This window comes from Notolepis coatsorum (assembly GCF_963971535.1).
Source record: "Notolepis coatsorum genome assembly, chromosome: 6".
Taxonomy (NCBI): Eukaryota; Metazoa; Chordata; class Actinopteri; order Aulopiformes; family Paralepididae; genus Notolepis; species Notolepis coatsorum.
Window position 1 is genome coordinate 72,047,003 of NC_140170.1, and position 19,982 is coordinate 72,066,984.

Genomic DNA, 19,982 nt, shown 5'->3' on the forward strand with positions numbered 1-19,982 from the left:
AAAAACAGAAACAAAATGATTTATTAGAAGTAATTTAATGAGCAAAAAAACATGTCAATGTGTTTGTGTCTGACGTGTGTGCTTCTGTCTGTACTGCAGATCGCCGTCTGTGATTTCGGTTTCCCAACTGAACCAGAGGTAAACTAATATTGTTTGTGTCTGTACAAATTCTTGCTTCCTGTACAGTTGTGTGTCTTGTTCCAGTATGTGTGTGTGTACGTGTGTCTCTCAGTGTGTAATTCTAAGTGTGTCTGTGTTTTCTGTCTGTAGTTTGAGGTCTGTGACTTCGGTCGTCCCACACTTCGCCAAGTCGCCAAGGCACCAGAGGTAAACCAATAGTATTTGTAATATTGTAATATTATTTTAAATGTTTTTAGATGTAAATATCCCAGACTCTTTGTATTGTGTATGTTGCACAGTTCCTGTCATGTGGCTTGTCTAGTTCCAGTGTGTGTTTCTTAGTGTGTATCTTCATATGTGTGTGTTTTCTGTCTGTAGATAGCCAAGGAACCAGAGGTAAACTAATATTATTTGTACCTTTTTATTCATTTATTTGATTGTATCTATCTACCGGTATATGTTTATTTAGATGTAAATATTCCAGACTTTGTATTGTGTATGTCACACCGTTCCAGTTAGGTGGCTGTCCTTGCATCATGTACAGTTGTGTGTCTTGTTCCAAAGTGTGTGTCTTAGTGTGTGTCTTTATATGTGTGTTTTCTGTCTCTAGGTAGCCGTTTGTAACTTTGGCCGTCCCACACTTGTCGCCAAGGAACCAGAGGTAAATCAATATTTGTACCCTTTATTCATTTATTTTATTGTATCTATATTAAGGCCATCAATCCATTAAAATATTTAATCTGATTAATCGCATGATGTTCCATAGTTAATCGTGATTAATCACAAATTAATCGCATCTTTTTTTATCTGTTCTAAATCTACCTTAAACAGATATTTTTCAGGTTTTAATACTCTTATCAACATGAGAGTCAACAAATGCTTGCTTTATGCAGCCATTTAACACAAAAGGATGACCCTCATGCATAGCAAATGTGCATCAAATTCAAAATAGAGTGATGCACAAAATAACTTAAAAAAAACATTTCTTTTAACGTTAATCTTGCGTTAAGAACAATAGTGGCGTTAAAAGAATTGTGCGTTAACTTTGACAGCCTTAATCTATATATATTTTTAGATGCAAATATTCCAGACTTTGTATTGTGTATGTTGCACTGTTCCAGTTAAGTGGCTGTCCTTGCATCCTGTACAGTTGTGTGTCTTGTTCCAAAGTGTGTGTCTTTATATGTGTGTTTTCTGTCTCTAGGTAGCCGTTTGTAACGTTGGTCGTCCCACACTTGTCGCCAAGGAACCAGAGGTAAACCAATATTATTTGTAATATTGTAATATTATTTTGTATTTATTTAGATGTAAATATTCCAAACTTTTTATTGTGTACGTAATACAGTTCCAGTTATGTTGCTGTGCTTGCATCCTGTACAGTTGTGTGTCTTGTTCCAGTGTGTGTCTCTCAGTGTGTAATTCTAAATGTGTGTGTTTTCTGTCTGTAGTTATTTAGAGGTAAACCAATTATTGTTTGCTATAGATAATATTCCAGACTTTGTCTTGTGTATGTCGCACAGTTTGTTATGTGGCTGTTCTTGCACCCTGTCCAGTGTGTGCGTCTTAGTGTGTGTCTTTATTCATAAAACGGGTAGCTCAAATCAAGCAATCGGATTGGTTCATAGCCATGGTATAATGAGCGTATATCCACAGCTATGATTCTAATTAATTTTCACAAGTCAGTATCACTCCACGTCTGAAGAAAAAAAAACGTTAGCCTTGTTAAATGAGACGCTTCGCGTTGGGCCGAACTACGTCCCTTAGCTGTGATATAATAACCATATACCATGGTCTGAAGTGAACTACGTCCCTTAGCTGTGATATAATAACCATATACCATGGCCTGAAGTGAACTACGTCCCTTAGCAGTGATATAATAACCATATACCATGGTCTGAAGTGAACTACACCCCTTAGCTGTGATATAATAACCATATACCATGGTCTGAAGTGAACTACACCCCTTAGCTGTGATATAATAACCATATACCATGGCCTGAAGTGAACTACGTCCCTTAGCTGTGATATAATAACCATTATACCATGGCCTGAAGTGAACTACGCCCCTTAGCTGTGATATAATAACCATATACCATGGTCTGAAGTGAACTACGCCCCTTAGCTGTGATATAATAACCATATACCATGGTCTGAAGTGAACTACGCCCCTTAGCTGTGATATAATAACCATATACCATGGCTTGTCATGTGCTTTCCCAGAGGTAAGTTATTATTGTTAGATATTGTAGATAGCTGTTGTGATTCTGGTAAGTAAGTAAGTAAGTAAGTAAGTAAGTAAGTAAGTAAGTAAGTAAGTAAGTAAGTATTTATAAAGCACCTTTCATACATGTCATGTAGCTCAAAGTGCTGTACACAAACATAGGCATATATAACGATAAAAGCAATAAAGTCACAGTGATCAGTTAAGATCAATGTTTAAAAAAAAAAAAAAATAATAATAATAATAATAATAATAATAATAATAATAATAATAATAATAATAATAATAATAATAATAATAATAATAATAATAATAATAATAATAATAATAATAATAATAACGTAAAAATGAAAATAACGTAAAAATGAAAACATGAAAACAGTCATTTGCTTACCAGTTTGGGAGAACAGGTCCGCACAAACATGTCCGCTCAGTAGCAACCGGAAGTAGGAAATGCACTAAACCAATGCACTTGTACGGTAGGTAGCAATGTTAGCTCTTATAACGCTAGTGTAGTTACGTTTTTATTAGTGGTCAGAGTTGGGTCCACAGGACTTATCCAAGCCCCATGGATCCATCAGTGGCCGTGTATTGTGTGCGTATGTACCCGTTCCCTCATGTGGTCAGTGGTCAGAGTTGGGTCCACAGGACTTATCCAAGCCCCATGGATCCATCAGTGGCCGCGTATTGTGTGCGTATGTACCCGTTCCCTCATCTAAAGAGTTGGGTCCATAAGACCTAATGACATCATCCCTGCCAGAATAGCCCCTAAACCCAGCACTGACCAGGTAACCATGACGATAGGAAACATCTTGGAAATTATTTATTTCCACCTCCAGCTGTTTTCATGGTCTCACTAAATAGTGTAAGAATGGGGGAAAGACTAAATAGATGACTGAAGAGTGATGAGGGGAATAACATTATAACATTATAACAATCACTATAGAACATTATAACAAACACTATATAACATTATATAACATTATAACAAACACAGTACACTATATAACATTATAACAATCACTATATAACATTATAACAATCACTATATTATAATAATAGTTGACTTCATGAGCTCATCAGTAGCTCCTTCTGTCCAGGCGCTCGTCATCAGCCCGTCAGCCCCGCCCGCTCCTGAGGTGACGAGTAACTTGACACCAGGAGTGTCTTCACTGCTCATTGGCCGTTGTTGTCAGTCAACTACGAATGTAATGTTGACGCAGGAAACTGTCTGTCTGTCTGTCTGTCTGTCTATCTGTCTGTCTGTCTGTCTGTCTATCTGTCTGTCTGTCTGCACATAGCATTCTAGATAAAAGCTCATCCCGGTTAGTGTTATTTGAGATTCGGGGGGTTTGAAAAAACAGAAACAAAATGATTTATTAGAAGTAATTTAATGAGCAAAAAAACATGTCAATGTGTTTGTGTCTGACGTGTGTGCTTCTGTCTGTACTGCAGATCGCCGTCTGTGATTTCGGTTTCCCAACTGAACCAGAGGTAAACTAATATTGTTTGTGTCTGTACAAATTCTTGCTTCCTGTACAGTTGTGTGTCTTGTTCCAATATGTGTGTGTGTACGTGTGTCTCTCAGTGTGTAATTCTAAGTGTGTCTGTGTTTTCTGTCTGTAGTTTGAGGTTTGTGACTTCGGTCGTCCCACACTTCGCCAAGTCGCCAAGGCACCAGAGGTAAACCAATAGTATTTGTAATATTGTAATATTATTTTAAATGTATTTAGATGTAAATATCCCAGACTCTTTGTATTGTGTATGTTGCACAGTTCCTGTCATGTGGCTTACATCCTGTAGAACTGTGTGTCTAGTTCCAGTGTGTGTTTCTTAGTGTGTATCTTCATATGTGTGTGTTTTCTGTCTGTAGATAGCCGTCTGTGACTTTGGTCGTCCCACACTTGTCGCCAAGGAACCAGAGGTAAACCAATATTATTTGTACCTTTTTATTCATTTATTTGATTGTATCTATCTACCGGTATATGTTTATTTAGATGTAAATATTCCAGACTTTGTATTGTGTATGTCACACCGTTCCAGTTAGGTGGCTGTCCTTGCATCCTGTACAGTTGTGTGTCTTAGTGTGTGTCTTTATATGTGTGTTTTCTGTCTCTAGATAGCCGTTTGTAACTTTGGTCGTCCCACACTTGTCGCCAAGGAACCAGAGGTAAACTAATATTATTTGTAATATTGTAATATTATTTTGTATTTATTTAGATGTACGTCACACAGTTCCAGTTATGTTGCTGTGCTTGCATCCTGTACAGTTGTGTGTCTTGTTCCAGTGTGTGTGTTTCTCAGTGTGTAATTCTAAATGTGTGTGTTTTCTGTCTGTAGTTATTTAGAGGTAAACCAATTATTGTTTGTATCTTTTATTTATGTATTATTGTTTGCGATAGATAATATTCCAGACTTTGTCTTGTGTATGTCGCACAGTTTGTTATGTGGCTGTTCTTGCACCCTGTCCAGTGTGTGCGTCTTAGTGTGTGTCTTTATTCATAAAACGGGTAGCTCAAATCAAGCAATCGGATTGGTTCATAGCCATGGTATAATGAGCGTATATCCACAGCTATGATTCTAATTAATTTTCACAAGTCAGTATCACTCCACGTCTGAAGAAAAAAAACGTTAGCCTTGTTAAATGAGAGGGCTTCGCGTTGGGCCCAACTACGTCCCTTAGCTGTGATATAATAACCATATACCATGGTCTGAAGTGAACTACGTCCCTTAGCTGTGATATAATAACCATATACCATGGTCTGAAGTGAACTACGTCCCTTAGCTGTGATATAATAACCATATACCATGGTCTGAAGTGAACTACGTCCCTTAGCTGTGATATAATAACCATATACCATGGTCTGAAGTGAACTACACCCCTTAGCTGTGATATAATAACCATATACCATGGCCTGAAGTGAACTACACCCCTTAGCTGTGATATAATAACCATATACCATGGCCTGAAGTGAACTACGTCCCTTAGCTGTGATACAATAACCATATACCATGGTCTGAAGTGAACTACGTCCCTTAGCTGTGATATAATAACCATATACCATGGTCTGAAGTGAACTACGTCCCTTAGCTGTGATATAATAACCATATACCATGGCCTGAAGTGAACTACGTCCCTTAGCTGTGATATAATAACCATATACCATGGCCTGTCGTGTGCTTTCTGTCTGTAGATAGCCGTGTGCAACAAGCCTGCTGTCCCAGAGGTAAGTCATTATTGTTAGATATTGTAGATAGCTGTTGTGATTCTGGTAAGCCTAATGACATCATCCCTGCCAGAATAGCCCCTAAACCCAGCACTGACCAGGTAACCATGACGATAGGAAACATCTTGGAAATTATTTATTTCCACCTCCAGCTGTTTTCATGGTCTCACTAAATAGTGTAAGAATGGGGGAAAGACTAAATAGATGACTGAAGAGTGATGAGGGCAATAACATTATAACAATCACTATAGAACATTATAACAAACACTATATAACATTATATAACATTATAACAAACACTATATAACATTATAACAATCACTATATAACATTATAACAATCACTATATAATAATAATAATAATAATAATAATAATAATAATAATAATAATAATAATAATAATAATAATAATAATAATAATAATAATAATAATAATAATACATCTATTTTTATAGTGCTTTTCCAGATGCTCAAAGACGCTTTACATGGGTAGAAGAAACAAAACTATGGCAAAAAAAAAACGGAACAAAAATAATACATGACAAAATAAAATAAAACCGACAGAATTAGAGGTCAAAAGTAAGATTAAAAAGGTGGGTTTTGAGGGCTGATTTAAAAGATGTCACAGTGTTTGCATCACGGATATGGCTGGGGAGGGCGTTCCAGAGGGAGGGGGCAGCAGCAGCCAAGGCCCCGTCACCCCAGGTCCTGTTAGATATGATTATAACATTATAATAATCACTATAGGACATTATAGCATTATAACAATCACTATAGAACATTATAACATTATAATAATCACTATAGGACATCATAGCATTATAACAATCACTATAGAACATTGTCAATATACTGTATATTGATGCAATCTAAAATGAGGAAGTTGAGATAGAGGACACACACAGGGCAGGCATAAAATAAATAAATACCTCATATGTATGTTCCATTTATACCAATAAACATTCATTGAAATTTGGTTGAAAATGCATTTATCCCCCTGTCCACCTCTCTCTCTCTCTCAGGATGATTTTGATTTTGATGCCCTCGATGCTCTTGGCGACACCCTGGCAGTCGCCAAACCTAAACCTGAACCTGTTCCTCTCAGACCTGAGGACATTGTCTCGGTAGGCACACACACACACATACACTATACACACACTACACACACACACACACACACACACACACACACACACACACACACACATACACTATACACACTACACACACACACACACACACACACACACACACACACACACACACACTATACACACACTATACACACACTACACACACACACACACACACACACACACACACACACACACACACACACACACACACACACACACACAATAAAGTGCTCAACTATGAATGAACACAACACTCTAACTCACCATCTTTAGATGATAAAGTACTCAACCTCTACTGTCTTTAACTATGAATGAACACAACACTCTAACTCACCATCTTTAGATAATACAGTACTCAACCTCTACTGTCTTTAACTATGAATGAACACAACACTCTAACTCACCATCTTTAGATAATAAAGTACTCAACCTCTACTGTCTTTTACTATGAATGAACACAACACTAACTAACCATCTTTAGATAATAAAGTACTCAACCTCTACTGTCTTTTACTATGAATGAACACAACACTCTAACTCACCATCTTTAGATAATAAAGTACTTAACCTCTACTGTCTTTTACTATGAATGAACACACCACTCTAACTAACCATCTTTAGATAATAAAGTACTTAACCTCTACTGTCTTTTACTATGAATGAACACACCACTCTAACTCACCATCTTTAGATAATAAAGTACTCAACCTCTACTGTCTTTAACTATGAATGAACACAACACTCTAACTCACCATCTTTAGATAATAAAGTACTCAACCTCTACTGTCTTTTACTATGAATGAACAACACTAACTAACCATCTTTAGATAATAAAGTACTCAACCTCTACTGTCTTTTACTATGAATGAACAACACTAACTCACCATCTTTAGTTAATAAATATATATATATATATATGTATATATGTGTGTGTGATATATGATCTGTGGATTCTAATAAAAATCGGTGGTCCATTATGATCGCTAACCTTCTACAAACAGTCAGACAGACAGATGTTGTGATGAACACCCTCACCCCAACAGACTCCTCTCTGTGTTGTCTTTTCTTTAGGAGGGCAAGCTGAAGGATGACAAGGGTGTGTTTGTTGGAGAGAGGGAGGACAGTCTGCCCCCAGAGTACAGGCTTACAGACGACAAATTCAAAGACCTGCCGGCCCCTGAGCCTGAGGTAAGACTTGTTAGCAGGCTTCACGGAGAGTCTTGGGTGCCATTTTTCTTTGCTGTAAAACACGAACTCTTGAGTGCATATGTTTCAGGTGGGGTGGGGCGTTGTTATATTCGTCTTTCTCTTGTCTACGGAGATAACATATAACATTAATTTACAAGTAAACATGAAAAAGGACTAGTACACACACACACACACATAATACTTACATCATAACATTACAAGTACACATGACAAAGGACTAGTACACACACACACACACACACACACACAGACATAATACTTACATCATAACATATACCATTACAGGTAAATATGACAAAGGACTAGTACACACACACACACACACACACACACACACACACACACACACACACACACACACACACACACACACACACACACACACACATAATACTTACACCATAACATACCATTACAGGTAAACATGACAAAGGACTAGTACACACACACACAGACATAATACTTCATCACAACATATAACACCTCCCTATGTTTTCCTCCCCCCTGCGTGGTGGGCACACCTTGCTTTACCCACAGGCCCTGACAGGTGCATGTTGTATCCTGCACTCTTACTCTCATACACCTACACACCTCCAGGCACACTGTACACTCACCAGTACATATTACTCACAGACATCTGAAGGACCGCAATGGAAATAAAGCTGTAAGCTTTCTTGCATTTTTAATTATCCTTTTGATAATGGTGGTCCTCTATATGTATATATTCAAGAGATTTATTTGTCACATAAACATCATAAGCACACATAACTAAACCTCTCTCTCCCCCCCCTCTCTTTCTCTCCTCCTTCCTCGCTTTCTCTCTCTCCCCCTCTCTCTCTTTCTCTCTCCCCCTCTCTCTTTCTCTCCTCCTACCTCTCTCTCTCTCCCTCTATCTCTCTCTCTCTCGCTCTCCCTCTATCTCTCTCTCCCTCCAGCCCACCATGGATACAGGTGATGCCCTGGACTTCCTGTCTGGCGGTTTCATGACGTCCCCATCAGCTCCTGTCATCACCCCCTCAGCCCCACCTGCACAGGTACATTTACAGTCACGTCGAGCGTACATACAGAAATAAGCACACAAAAAAAGGCATCACAGCATATTAGAATCATAACAATAAGACAACAAGGAGACGTGTCATCTGAAGGACGGCACTCGCAGCTGTACGGTGTCCTTATCACCGTAACAGGGGCATTGTTAGTGCTCCCTGCTGGACAACAACACCACTTTCCGACAGCGGCTTTGACCGGCGCTCGAACCGGTGATCTTCCGATCATGAGTCCGGATCCGAAGCTCTACCCATGTAGCCACGCTGCCGGACATTCCATGTGTATCTCTGTTGATCAGCGCTGAGTGGTCGGGTATCACATGTAATGATGAACACACCCGGGACCCGATCTGGACCCAAATTACCATAATAAAACATGGTACCAAACCCCTGCGGGTTCCGGGTTGGCCCTCTAGTCCTAGGTTGTGGTGCTGTACCCATGAATACCTCTAATCTGTCTCCCTCTCTCTCTCTCTCCCTCCACCCCCCCTTCATCTCTCCTTCCTCCCCTTCTTCAGCCCTGCGATGATGACTTTGCTCTGGACGCTCTGGCTGGAGACTTCATCAGCTCCTCCTCCGCTGCCCCTGCAGTCAACACATCCCGCCAGGTAAACAAACACACTTATGCCGTGCTGTGGCCTTGTCTCCACTAGCCAGGGTTTAGCTGTGCAGTGGCTTTGTCTCCACTAGCCAGGGTTTAACCGTGCTGTGGCCTTGTCTCCACTAGCCAGGGCTTAGCCGTGCTGTGGCCTTGTCTCCACTAGCCAGGGTTTAGCCGTGCTGTGGCCTTGTCTTCACTAGCCAGGGTTTAGCCGTGCTGTGGCCTTGTCTCCACTAGCCAGGGTTTAGCTGTGCTGTGGCCTTGTCTCCACTAGCCAGGGTTTAGCCATGCTGTGGCCTTGTCTCCATTAGCCAGGGTTTAGCCGTGCTGTGGCCTTGTCTCCACTAGCCAGGGTTTAGCCATGCTGTGGCCTTGTCTCCACTAGCCAGGGTTTAGCCGTGCTGTGGCCTTGTCTCCACTAGCCAGGGTTTAGCCATGCTGTGGCCTTGTCTCCACTAGCCAGGGTTTAGCCGTGCTGTGGCCTTGTCTCCACTAGCCAGGGTTTAGCCATGCTGTGGCCTTGTCTCCACTAGCCAGGGTTTAGCCGTGCTGTGGCCTTGTCTCCACTAGCCAGGGTTTAGCCGTGCTGTGGCCTTGTCTCCACTAGCCAGGGTTTAGCCGTGCTGTGGCCTTGTCTCCACTAGCCAGGGTTTAGCCATGCTGTGGCCTTGTCTCCACTAGCCAGGGTTTAGCTGTGCTGTGGCCTTGTCTCCACTAGCCAGGGTTTAGCTGTGCTGTGGCCTTGTCTCCACTAGCCAGGGTTTAGCCGTGCTGTGGCCTTGTCTCCACTAGCCAGGGCTTAGCCGTGCTGTGGCCTTGTCTCCACTAGCCAGGGTTTAGCCGTGCTGTGGCCTTGTCTCCACTAGCCAGGGTTTAGCCGTGCTGTGGCCTTGTCTCCACTAGCCAGGGTTTAGCCGTGCTGTGGCCTTGTCTCCACTAGCCAGGGTTTAGCCGTGCTGTGGCCTTGTCTCCACTAGCCAGGGTTTAGCCATGCTGTGGCCTTGTCTCCACTAGCCAGGGTTTAGCCATGCTGTGGCCTTGTCTCCACTAGCCAGGGTTTAGCCATGCTGTGGCCTTGTCTCCACTAGCCAGGGTTTAGCCATGCTGTGGCCTTGTCTCCACTAGCCAGGGTTTAGCTGTGCTGTGGCCTTGTCTCCACTAGCCAGGGTTTAGCTGTGCTGTGGCCTTGTCTCCACTAGCCAGGGTTTAGCCGTGATGTGGCCTTGTCTCCACTAGCCAGGGCTTAGCCGTGCTGTGGCCTTGTCTCCACTAGCCAGGGCTTAGCCGTGCTGTGGCCTTGTCTCCACTAGCCAGGGTTTAGCCATGCTGTGGCCTTGTCTCCACTAGCCAGTGTTTAGCCGTGCTGTGGCCTTGTCTCCACTAGCCAGGGTTTAGCCGTGCTGTGGCCTTGTCTCCACTAGCCAGGGTTTAGCCATGCTGTGGCCTTGTCTCCACTAGCCAGGGTTTAGCCGTGCTGTGGCCTTGTCTCCACTAGCCAGGGTTTAGCCGTGCTGTGGCCTTGTCTCCACTAGCCAGGGTTTAGCCATGCTGTGGCCTTGTCTCCACTAGCCAGGGTTTAGCCGTGCTGTGGCCTTGTCTCCACTAGCCAGGGTTTAGCCATGCTGTGGCCTTGTCTCCACTAGCCAGGGTTTAGCCGTGCTGTGGCCTTGTCTCCACTAGCCAGGGTTTAGCCGTGCTGTGGCCTTGTCTCCACTAGCCAGGGTTTAGCCGTGCTGTGGCCTTGTCTCCACTAGCCAGGGTTTAGCCGTGCTGTGGCCTTGTCTCCACTAGCCAGGGTTTAGCCGTGCTGTGGCCTTTTCTCCACTAGCCAGGGTTTAGCCATGCTGTGGCCTTGTCTCCACTAGCCAGGGTTTAGCCGTGCTGTGGCCTTGTCTCCACTAGCCAGGGTTTAGCCGTGCTGTGGCCTTGTCTCCACTAGCCAGGGTTTAGCCGTGCTGTGGCCTTGTCTCCACTAGCCAGGGTTTAGCCATGCTGTGGCCTTGTCTCCACTAGCCAGGGTTTAGCCGTGCTGTGGCCTTGTCTCCACTAGCCAGGGTTTAGCCGTGCTGTGGCCTTGTCTCCACTAGCCAGGGTTTAGCCGTGCTGTGGCCTTGTCTCCACTAGCCAGGGTTTAGCTGTGCTGTGGCCTTGTCTCCACTAGCCAGGGTTTAGCCATGCTGTGGCCTTGTCTCCACTAGCCAGGGTTTAGCCGTGCTGTGGCCTTGTCTCCACTAGCCAGGGTTTAGCCATGCTGTGGCCTTGTCTGCACTAGCCAGGGTTTAGCCATGCTGTGGCCTGTCTGGCACACAGTGAGCATCTCCATTGTCTTTAGAACCTGGGCAAACCTGGCTAGACCCTGGCTAAGACGGACACCCTTCACAACCTGGCCAAACCAGGCTGGGACTAAAACATCATGGTTTAGCTCGTGTACCACAGCTGATGTGAATTACCTAGCAATCGGAGAGTTTACAAGAAACACAATGAAGACACAAACCTAACCATACCATACCATACCATGCTAGACCATGGCTAGCCCAAGCCAGGCTGAATATAGCTAATGGAGCAAAGGCATAACACACACACACACACACACACACACACACACACACACACACACACACACACACACACACACACACCATAATAAAACATGGTACCAAACCCCTGCGGGTTCCGGGTTGGTCCTCTAGTCCTAGGTTGTGGTGCTGTACCCATGAAGACCTCTAATCTCTCTCTCTCTCTCTCTCTCTCTCTCTCTCTCTCCCTCCACCCCCCCTTCATCTCTCCTTCCTCCCCTTCTTCAGCCCTGCGATGATGACTTTGCTCTGGACGCTCTGGCTGGAGACTTCATCAGCTCCTCCTCCGCTGCCCCTGCAGTCAACACATCCCGCCAGGTAAACAAACACACTTATGCCTGGTCTCCACTAGCCAGGGTTTAACTGTGCTGTGGCTTTGTCTCCACTAGCCAGGGTTTAACCGTGCTGTGGCTTTGTCTCCACTAGCCAGGGTTTAACCGTGCTGTGGCCTTGTCTCCACTAGCCAGGGTTTAACTGTGCTGTGGCCTTGTCTCCATTAGCCAGGGTTTAGCTGTGCTGTGGCCTTGTCTCCACTAGCCAGGGTTTAGCCGTGCTGTGGCCTTGTCTCCACTAGCCAGGGTTTAGCTGTGCAGTGGCCTTGTCTCCACTAGTCAGGGTTTAGCCGTGCTGTGGCCTTGTCTCCACTAGCCAGGGTTTAGCCGTGCTGTGGCCTTGTCTCCACTAGCCAGGGTTTAGCCGTGCTGTGGCCTTGTCTCCACTAGCCAGGGTTTAGCCGTGCTGTGGCCTTGTCTCCACTAGCCAGGGTTTAGCTGTGCTGTGGCCCTGTCTCCACTAGCCAGGGTCTAGCCGTGCTGTGGCCTTGTCTCCACTAGCCAGGGTTTAACCATGCTGTGGCCTTGTCTCCACTAGCCAGGGTTTAGCTGTGCTGTGGCCTTGTCTCCACTAGCCAGGGTTTAGCTGTGCTGTGGCCTTGTGTCCACTAGCCAGGGTTTAGCCATGCTGTGGCCTTGTCTCCACTAGCCAGGGTTTAGCCGTGCTGTGGCCTTGTCTCCACTAGCCAGGGTTTAGCCGTGCTGTGGCCTTGTCTCCACTAGCCAGGGTTTAGCCGTGCTGTGGCCTTGTCTCCACTAGCCAGGGTTTAGCCGTGCTGTGGCCTTGTCTCCACTAGCCAGGGTTTAGCCGTGCTGTGGCCTTTTCTCCACTAGCCAGGGTTTAGCCATGCTGTGGCCTTGTCTCCACTAGCCAGGGTTTAACCATGCTGTGGCCTTGTCTCCACTAGCCAGGGTTTAGCTGTGCTGTGGCCTTGTCTCCACTAGCCAGGGTTTAGCTGTGCTGTGGCCTTGTGTCCACTAGCCAGGGTTTAGCCATGCTGTGGCCTTGTCTCCACTAGCCAGGGTTTAGCCGTGCTGTGGCCTTGTCTGGCACACAGTGAGCATCTCCATTGTCTTTAGAACCCGGGAAAACCTGGCTAGACCCTGGCTGAGACAGACTTCACAACCTGGCCAAACCAGGCTGGGACTAAAACATCATTCATGGTTTAGCTCGTGTACCACAGCTGATGTGAATGACCTAGCAATCGGAGAGTTTACAAGAAACACAATGAAGACACAAACCCAACCATACCATACCATGCTAGACCATGGCTAGCCTCAGCCAGGCTGAACATAGCTAATGAAGCAAAGGCATAACACACACACACACAGACACAGACACACACACACACACACACACACACACACACACACACACACACACACACACACACACACACACATACCTGTAACCTACAACATTTTGTACCCTCTACCACCCTACATTAAGGTCAGAACTAATGTGTCTTTCTTTGTGTGTGTGTGTCAGATGTCAACAGGGACAGAAGGAGCCCTAGATGCCCTGTCAGACACGTTGATGGACACCACCCCCGTCTCAGAGCCCGCCCCTGTGCCTGTCAAAGACATTATCAAGGTAACTAACTGCTGTGACAGTTTGTGGGATATGTCCAGTAATGGTTCATGTGTGGCACCAAGTCGGTTCAAATATTACATTCTTCTCTATTTCCTATAGAATAGCCAAAATGGCCATTGCCAGTTATCAGAAAATGTTTATTCACCAAATGCAGTGAATGTACAGGAATTTGTCTAGGTGGCAATATGGCGCAAATACCTATAACTTACCTGGTTACACAGTATGATAGAGTCACAATGGTAACCATGACAACAGGACCTTACATAGAGTACACAGTATGACAGAGACACATGGTAACCATGACAACAGTGTTGAACAATCTGGAAGTAAGATATTCTTTTATTGATCCCCTTGGAGAGATGCAGGCATCATAGCAGCATGGAGGAGGGGTAAATTACTTATATACAGTATATATTGCGCACCTCCAACATAGTGTAAAAACATTCTAGAGGTAGCCTACTTTACAAACAAACCTCTAGTCCACTTTATAAACAAACCTCTAGTCCACTTTATAAACAAACCTCTAGTCCACTTTATAAACAAACCTCTAGTCCACTTTATAAACAGACCTCTAGTCCACTTTATAAACAAACCTCTAGTCCACTTTATAAACAAACCTCTAGTCCACTTTATAAACAAACTTCTAGTCCACTTTATAAACAAACCTCTAGTCCACTTTATAAACAAACCTCTAGTCCACTTTATAAACAAACTTCTAGTCCACTTTATAAACAAACCTCTAGTCCACTTTATAAACAAACCTCTAGTCCACTTTATAAACAAACCTCTAGTCCACTTTATAAACAAACCTCTAGTCCACTTTATAAACAAACCTCTAGTCCACTTTATAAACAAACCTCTAGTCCACTTTATAAACAAACCTCTAGTCCACTTTATAAACAAACCTCTAGTCCACTTTATAAACAAACCTCTAGTCCACTTTATAAACAAACCTCTAGTCCACTTTATAAACAAACCTCTAGTCCACTTTATAAACAAACCTCTAGTCCACTTTATAAACAAACCTCTAGTCCACTTTATAAACAAACTTCTAGTCCACTTTATAAACAAACCTCTAGTCTACTTTATAAACAAACCTCTAGTCCACTTTATAAACAAACCTCTAGTCCGCTTTATAAACAAACCTCTAGTCCACTTTATAAACAAACTTCTAGTCCACTTTATAAACAAACCTCTAGTCTACTTTATAAACAAACCTCTAGTCCACTTTATAAACAAACTTCTAGTCCACTTTATAAACAAACCTCTAGTCTACTTTATAAACAAACCTCTAGTCCACTTTATAAACAAACCTCTAGTCCGCTTTATAAACAAACCTCTAGTCCACTTTATAAACAAACCTCTAGTCCGCTTTATAAACAAACCTCTAGTCCACTTTATAAACAAACCTCTAGTCCACTTTATAAACAAACCTCTAGTCCACTTTATAAACAGACCTCTAGTCCACTTTATAAACAAACCTCTAGTCCACTTTATAAACAAACCTCTAGTCCACTTTATAAACAAACCTCTAGTCCGCTTTACAAACAAACCTCTAGTCCACTTTATAAACAAACCTCTAGTCCACTTTATAAACAAACCTCTAGTCCACTTTATAAACAAACCTCTAGTCCACTTTATAAACAAACCTCTAGTCCACTTTATAAACAAACCTCTAGTCCACTTTATAAACAAACCTCTAGTCCACTTTATAAACAAACCTCTAGTTCACTTTATAAACAAACCTCTAGTCCACTTTATAAACAAACCTCTAGTCCACTTTATAAACAAACCTCTAGTCCACTTTATAAACAAACCTCTAGTCCACTTTATAAACAGACCTCTAGTCCACTTTATAAACAAACCTCTAGTCCACTTTATAAACAAACCTCTAGTCCACTTTATAAACAAACCTCTAGTCCGCTTTATAAACAAACCTCTAGTCCACTTTATAAACAAACCTCTAGTCCACTTTATAAACAAACCTCTAGTCCACTTTATAAACAAACCTCTAGTCCACTTTATAAACAGACCTCTAGTCCACTTTATAAACAAACCTCTAGTCCACTTTATAAACAAACCTCTAGTCCACTTTATAAACAAACTTCTAGTCCACTTTATAAACAAACCTCTAGTCCACTTTATAAACAAACTTCTAGTCCACTTTATAAACAAACCTCTAGTCCACTTTATAAACAAACCTCTAGTCCACTTTATAAACAAACCTCTAGTCCACTTTATAAACAAACCTCTAGTCCACTTTATAAACAAACCTCTAGTCCACTTTATAAACAAACCTCTAGTCCACTTTATAAACAAACCTCTAGTCCACTTTATAAACAAACCTCTACTTGACTTGTCTTGGTTTGTGTGCACGTTGTAGGAGAAGAAGGTGCTTGAAGAGAAGCTCATCAAGATGGGAGAGAAGGAGGACTCACTGCCAGCAGAGTACAGACTCACTGAGGACGACCGCAAGGTACATATTATTTACTTTCAAACTTTAGCTTCAAGTTTCTTTAATAGTTGTCATACAGAAGTACAGAATACTTACAGAATACTCATTCATCCCCTGCCCCAATATCAAGCCAACCAAAACATGTTCTCCACTACAGTAAAGTTACTTGATAGTTACCAGGTTAATACACTGGTATAAAACCACTTTACCAAGCGTTGCCAACTATATTAACTTCTTCAATTATCAATATGAGATACAGATAATGAAAGCCCCATATGACAAAACCTCTTTTCTGTTTCTATATTGTTTTTGTATCATGTATTGCTCCTCACAACGTCATTGTAAATGAGAGCATGCTCTCAATGATCTTTCAAGGTTAAATAAAGATTGAATGAATGTTTGCTTGGTTATGCACATCGATACACGTTTGTTTTAAGTATAATATCTGTTACTTTCCTTTGTAAAGGCAATGGAAGAAGCCAAGGCTAAAGAAGCTGCCAGACCCAAGGAGGTGAGATACACACACACACACACACACACACACACACACACACACACACACACACACACACACACACACACACACACACACACACACACACACACACACACAGGGGAGAATCTCAAGCTTTAATGACTTCATTCCATGAGCCACGGGGCATGCAGAAAATGCTGATGTACCCTGTTCAGAGCAATCACACACACGTACGTACACACACACACATGGGAAAAGACAACAGTGGCTCAGGAGGTAGAGTGGTCGTTTGGTAGTCAGAAGGTTCCCGGTTCGATTCCCTCTCCTCCCGGACTACGTGTCGAAGTGTCCTTGAGCCAGACACTTAACCCCCCTAACTAAATGAGCAGGTCGGCACCGTCGGTGTGTGAACGTGCGAGTGAGTGGGTGAATGCGAGTACCAAAAGCGATATATATAAGCGCACCATTTACCATATTGTCTCCTCCAGAAGACTCTGGGTGATGACGAGGCGTTGGACCTGCTGTCCTGCGACTTCTCCGCGGCTCCTCTGCCCTCCCTGCCGGCCCCGACGCCTGCCTCCACAGACCAGGTAGGAACGTGGCAACTCATCACTGATCCTAAGCAGATATTCTCGGTCCTCGCCCCATAATGGCGGAACGAACTTCCCACCACGGTTGGGACAGCCGAAACCCGTCCAATCTTTCGCTGTCGACTAAAGACACACTTCTTCAATCAATATAAAGATTATTTTAAAACGAACTAACCTTACTATCATGCACTTGTCCTAATATACTAACCTACAATGTAGCACTCAACATTGTTACTCAGCTGATAGAGTTGTACCCTTCCTGCTAACTTGTCTTACAAAACTTGTAAGTCGCTTTGGATAAAAGCGTCACCTAAATTTTAAATGTAATGTAATCTTACTGGCCCAACCACATGTGACTGGGGCACAGAACCCCAGACCATGGAGCACCTCCTTCGATGTCCTCTGTTAGGTAGCTTTTATATGGACACGAAAAGAAAGATCACTGATCCAACCGGTTACTTGACAGCACCGGCCATTCCATGTCATTGGGTGGAAATGCGATATAGTCCATTCTTCTCAGTTAGAGAGATATAACATGCATCTGCTATATGAACCACGATATTCCCTCAAGGTGTAGCAGAGAGAATATTCCCTCCGTACCCCTTTTTATTTTTTAAACCCATCCCGATATCCCATACCAGCATTGGTGCATCTCTCATTATAATGTACAATATAAATAAACGTGAAAATATGCATCCATAATATACATTCAGCTCAACACAAAACTCCCAAGCACCTACTGTGCAGAGCTCATCTCTAAGGCTACGTTCACACTGCAGGCGGTAGAGCAATTCTAATGTATTGCTCAGATCTTTGTTTGGCCAATATCAGATTCCAGTGTGAACTGGTCACGGTCCTGAACTGACCCGCATGGCGCAAATGAACAATAAAGAAGATGGGCGTCCTTTTTTTTTTTGGGACAAATGTCAATCTAGAGTGACATAGAAGTTGCATAAAAGTCACATAACTGAGGTTGCATTGTAATAAATCGGACCTGTATCTAATTTAGGACCACATACTCTATGAAAGTGCCCCAAATGAGAAAAAAAAGCCATGTGTTTTGTTCACACTGTTCAGATCTGAGTCACATATGAGCAAAGAAATCAGATTTGGGCCACTTTCATCTGCAGTCTGAACGTAACCTAAGTCCTGTACACTTGAATGTGAGATGAATATGTACATACATTCAGCAGGTTGGCTTACAGGTAATTTAACTGGTGTCTTTATATCTCCCAGCCAATGGCAGGGTCCGATCTGGACTCCCTGGCTGGCACCCTGCTTCCAGACGCCGCAGAGTTCAAACACGGCGTCCAGGCCCCCCACAGCTCAAAGCCAGACAAGCCAAAGGTAACGGTAGAATAATCACCTCAGAGTACGTTCTCAATCTACATGCTGCACCAGGTCATCTTAAAAGAGGCCTGTAGCGCCCTCTACTGTTCCACAGGCTCATCTTCAAGATTCAAGAGTTTTATTCATCACATACATACCAGGGCATACAGTGAAATGCGGTTGGCCATGCCCACTTCGATTGTGCAATAAAACAATAGTAATAATAATAAAAAGATAACTAGAATAGACATGGTAAAATAGACATGTCTATTTGATCTCGGTGAGATAACATTCAAGATGTTATCTCACCGATTACTTGCTTACTACTTACTTTCAGTTACTTTTAGATTACTTTGCCTCCAAAGTGATTACTGTTTTCTTTAAGCAACTGTAACTGATTGCAGGTACCCATATATTCTGGAAATTGGATTACTGTAATCCCGTCACATGTAATCCACTCCTCTCCCGTCTCTGATCGTTGCAACAACCTGTCTCTCTCCTGACATTCCTCCTTACAGTACGTTCAAATACAATGAAAACAACGGAATGCAAAACTAAATATAGAGGTCAATGGAAAGACGTGAACGGAGGCGGTCAGACGTAGCTGAAAATGTTTCACCTTGAGTGAGAAATTGGCCAGGTGTGATGGAGCAAATATAGATATAGGTTAACAATGAATATTAAAATAGACTGCTATGGATGTTCTGTAGCCTATAGATATTTAATACATTTAGAAATAGGTTACATTTAGAAAGGTCTGGCGTTTTTAAATGTTAACAACACCACCGTTGAGACCAAAGGCACCAGCATGTCTTCACTCCAGTTTAGCTAGTTATCAGCTGTCAAAAGAGATTCAGATTCAGATAATTTTATTGTCACAGCTTTTTAAAATGTACATACATTCAGAAAACCGTGAGATGCTTGTTTTTCCCGGCTCCTCAATCATGGTAGATTTGTAAACATAGTACACAACATATATTCTATCTATACAAACTATAACTACAAGTTATAAACATAAACTATAACTATAAACTGGATAAGCTATAAATAAACTATAAAATATAGACTAAA

General features: G+C 42.6%; 1 protein-coding gene across 33 annotated transcripts in view; it reads left to right on the forward strand.

The window, feature by feature from the left end:
* Positions 1 to 19,982, forward strand: part of cast (calpastatin) — a 114,927-nt gene that overhangs the window by 88,938 nt on the left and 6,007 nt on the right. For 27 of the 33 annotated variants that reach the window (XM_084317294.1, XM_084317322.1, XM_084317302.1 and 24 more), the window contains 20 exons: positions 100 to 138; positions 271 to 327; positions 499 to 516; positions 731 to 781; positions 1,325 to 1,375; positions 3,797 to 3,835; positions 3,968 to 4,024; positions 4,215 to 4,265; positions 4,461 to 4,511; positions 5,536 to 5,568; positions 6,591 to 6,692; positions 7,776 to 7,892; positions 8,849 to 8,947; positions 9,478 to 9,567; positions 12,365 to 12,454; positions 13,958 to 14,062; positions 16,446 to 16,538; positions 16,984 to 17,028; positions 17,481 to 17,582; positions 18,819 to 18,929. In XM_084317294.1, coding sequence (XP_084173420.1) covers positions 100 to 138; positions 271 to 327; positions 499 to 516; positions 731 to 781; positions 1,325 to 1,375; positions 3,797 to 3,835; positions 3,968 to 4,024; positions 4,215 to 4,265; positions 4,461 to 4,511; positions 5,536 to 5,568; positions 6,591 to 6,692; positions 7,776 to 7,892; positions 8,849 to 8,947; positions 9,478 to 9,567; positions 12,365 to 12,454; positions 13,958 to 14,062; positions 16,446 to 16,538; positions 16,984 to 17,028; positions 17,481 to 17,582; positions 18,819 to 18,929 — 1,401 coding nt within the window. The remainder of the gene's footprint in view (positions 1 to 99; positions 139 to 270; positions 328 to 498; positions 517 to 730; positions 782 to 1,324; positions 1,376 to 3,796; positions 3,836 to 3,967; positions 4,025 to 4,214; positions 4,266 to 4,460; positions 4,512 to 5,535; positions 5,569 to 6,590; positions 6,693 to 7,775; positions 7,893 to 8,848; positions 8,948 to 9,477; positions 9,568 to 12,364; positions 12,455 to 13,957; positions 14,063 to 16,445; positions 16,539 to 16,983; positions 17,029 to 17,480; positions 17,583 to 18,818; positions 18,930 to 19,982) is intronic. The other 6 variants (XM_084317305.1, XM_084317324.1, XM_084317321.1 and 3 more) reach the window with 6 other exon arrangements.